The following is a 3,039-nucleotide window of genomic DNA, read 5'->3' as shown; positions in this document are numbered from 1 at the left end:
ATATCAGGAGGAAGAGGGTCATTAGGGGCAGTCAGTATGGCTTCACCAAGGGGAAGTCATGCTTGACCAACCTCATAGACTTATATGAAGACAAAACAAGGTGGATAGATGATGACAAAGCAGTGGGTGTGGTCTACATTGACTTGAGTAAGGCATTTGACACAGTTTCCCACAGCATCCTCACAGCTAAACTGAGGGAGTGCGGTCTGGATGAGCGGGTAGTGAAGTGGACTGGGAACATCCCTTCACCACCCCTCTGCCTGTGCACAGCACCTGCATCACCTTTGCTGGACCCCTCAGCCTAGTCTGACCTGTCCTGTTTTCCAGCCTGCAAACAGGAAGATGCCCCCAGGCAGTGCCCTGGGAACAGGCAGGATCTGTAGGGCCAGGGGGAGGGCACAGAGGGTGAGATGGGGTCTGTGAGCACTGACAGGGAAGAGACATGGACAGGGAAACACCTCCCAGGGGAGAATCTCCATGCAGCAGGGAAATGACCAGAAATGAGAGGAAACTAAACCTGGAATTGTTATGGGAGGGAGCACAGAGAAAAGTCCCTGTGATCCCCTGCAGTGCAGATCCCTCCTGTGAGCAGCCCCTTGGCCTCCTGTCCCACCCAGCAAAGCCTCTGCCCTCAGGGCCCGGGGCTCCAAGGCATGAAGCAGCTCCTGTGCAGCCAGAGCTCCAGTTCCTCTGCAGAGCACAGGGGCTGAGAGCAGCTGCCCGGCAATGTTGGTGTCTGGGAGGTGGCTGCACAGCTGGGGAAGGGTGACGCTGTCTGAGTGCCCGGCTGCCTCTGCCCTGGCCTCTCTCACACCCACCCTCACCGCATTGTCCTTCTTGCTCCCCTGCTCTGGGTCACTGCTGTTGGGATCTTGTTCTTGCTGTCAGGCTCTCTGGGGATGGGAGTTTCAGCTGCAGAGTCACAGCCTGATCTTGTGGGTCCTTTCCTGCAGGTGTGTCCATGGGAACACGTGTCCCAGCTTTGCTCTGCCCTGTGGGGCTGTGGGCAATGCAGTCTCTGGGGCTGCGGAATGAGCTGAGTCTCCCTGAATCAAATGCTATCATTAGGACTCTTGTTTGTCTCGTTAAGGTTTCCTTCCAAGCTGTGAGCTTCCACCCAGGATGCAAACCTGTCCTACAGCATCTGTGTGTTATCGGTGTGTTTGGTTTCTGAAACAAAGTTGTGTGTGTCCTGGGCTAAATGTTGGGTGCTGAGACCTCAGGAAAGGGCGAGACATGTCATGGTGTGAGATGGATCCCTCTGTTCTCAGCAGTGCCTGGTGGCTTTTCAGGGTAACATGGGAGTGTGATCAGGCTCTATCTCAGAATGGTGCCAGCCCAGGGCAGCTGGAGCCAGACAGAGGAACAGAGCAGCTGCCCTCACTCTGCACCGACCCACAGGCATCCTCTGGTCTCATAGGTCTCGCTCTGTTCTCCCTGAGTGCAGCAGAAATGCTGAGGGTTTCTGACACCCAAGAACACTCCCCAGGGTGGGAGGGCAGAAGGAGCTGTAGAAACACCAAACCTCTCCAACTCAGTTTCTCAGGCCTGGGGGTACAGATGCTGACAGTCCCTTCTGCACCAGGAGCGGTTCCAGCTGACAAAGCTGAACCCCAGGACTGGCCCCTACCCACCCAATCACACAGGGTCAGGCTGACTGCTCAAGAGCCCCTGGGCAGAGACCCTGCTCTTCATTGCACACTCATCAAGCACCGGCGAGGGTTCCAGACAGGACGTTCTCCTGGAAAAAGAAAAATGCTTCTTTGTGGGGGGGTCTGTGGGGCATTGCTTTGGTTTCCTCCAGAGAAGTCTCATCTAAACCATTAGTGTCCTTTCCTCCTATGACAGGTCCTCATGCCCACAGGCAGCAAATGTCCAACAGCAGCTCCATCACCCAGTTCGTTCTCCTGGCGTTCTCAGACACACAGGAGCTGCAGCTTTTGCACTTCTGGCTCTTCCTGGGCATCTACCTGGCTGCCCTGCTGGGCAACGGCCTCATCATCACCACCATAGCCTGGGACCAGCACCTCCACACCCCCATGTACTTCTTCCTGCTCAGCCTCGCCCTCCTCGACCTGGGCTCCATCTCCACCATTGTCCCCAAGTCCATGGGCAATTCCGTCTGGGACACCAGGGCCATCTCCTACACAGGATGTGCTGCCCAGCTCTTTCTCTTTGTCTTTTTCATTTCAGCAGAATATTTGCTTCTCACTGTCATGTCCTACGACCGCTACGTTGCCATCTGCAAACCCCTGCACTACGGGACCCTCCTGGGCAGCAGAGCTTGTGTCCACATGGCAGCAGCTGCCTGGGCCACTGGGTTTCTCAATGCTCTGCTGCACACGGCCAATACATTTTCACTGCCACTGTGCAAGGGCAATGCCCTGGGCCAGTTCTTCTGTGAAATCCCCCAGATCCTCAAGCTCTCCTGCTCACACCTCAGGGAATCTGGACTTATTGTCTTTAGTGCCTGTTTAGTTTTCATGTGTTTTGTGTTCATTGTGGTGTCCTATGTGCAGATCTTCAGGGCCGTGCTGAGGATCCCCTCTGAGCAGGGACGGCACAAAGCCTTTTCCACCTGCCTCCCTCACCTGGCTGTGGTCTCCCTTTTTGTCACCACTGCCACGTTTGCCAACCTGAAGCCCCACTCCATCTCTTCTCCATCCCTGGACGTGGTGGTGTCTGTTCTGTACTCGGTGGTGCCTCCAGCAGTGAACCCCCTCATCTACAGCATGAGGAACACGGAGCTCAAGGATGCCCTGAGTAAACTGATGACTGGATTATTTCCTTATAGCTATAAACTGCCCATCATCTTCTGTTTAACAGTTATAGTGTAAATTGTTGTAGGCCCAGCCTGTCTTCTGTATTTTTTGTTGCTGCTTGTGGTTTTTCACATATGGTAATATTGTAATCCCCTTTCCAATTCACTGTCTTCTTTGCTTACTGGGGGGCAGTGTGAATGAGAAGTTGTGCTCTATGGGTGTTTCAACAAATTAAAAGGCCTTGCAGCATCTATTTTTTCCTGAGATCCTTTCCCCA

The 3,039-nt window shown here is 54.1% G+C and overlaps 1 protein-coding gene across 1 annotated transcript; it reads left to right on the top strand.

The window, feature by feature from the left end:
* Positions 1-1,236: 1,236 nt before the first annotated feature.
* On the top strand, positions 1,237-2,837 carry LOC139828876 (olfactory receptor 14J1-like). The gene is made up of 2 exons (XM_071813652.1): positions 1,237-1,246; positions 1,921-2,837. The coding sequence occupies exons 1-2, from the start codon at positions 1,237-1,239 to the stop codon at positions 2,835-2,837; spliced, it is 927 nt and encodes a 308-aa protein (XP_071669753.1).
* Positions 2,838-3,039: the final 202 nt, after the last annotated feature.

The sequence above is a fragment of the Patagioenas fasciata genome, chromosome 11, assembly GCF_037038585.1.
Source record: "Patagioenas fasciata isolate bPatFas1 chromosome 11, bPatFas1.hap1, whole genome shotgun sequence".
Lineage (NCBI taxonomy): Eukaryota > Metazoa > Chordata > Aves > Columbiformes > Columbidae > Patagioenas > Patagioenas fasciata.
Note: the sequence above shows the minus strand (reverse complement) of the source record. Positions and strands in the feature narration are given on the sequence as shown.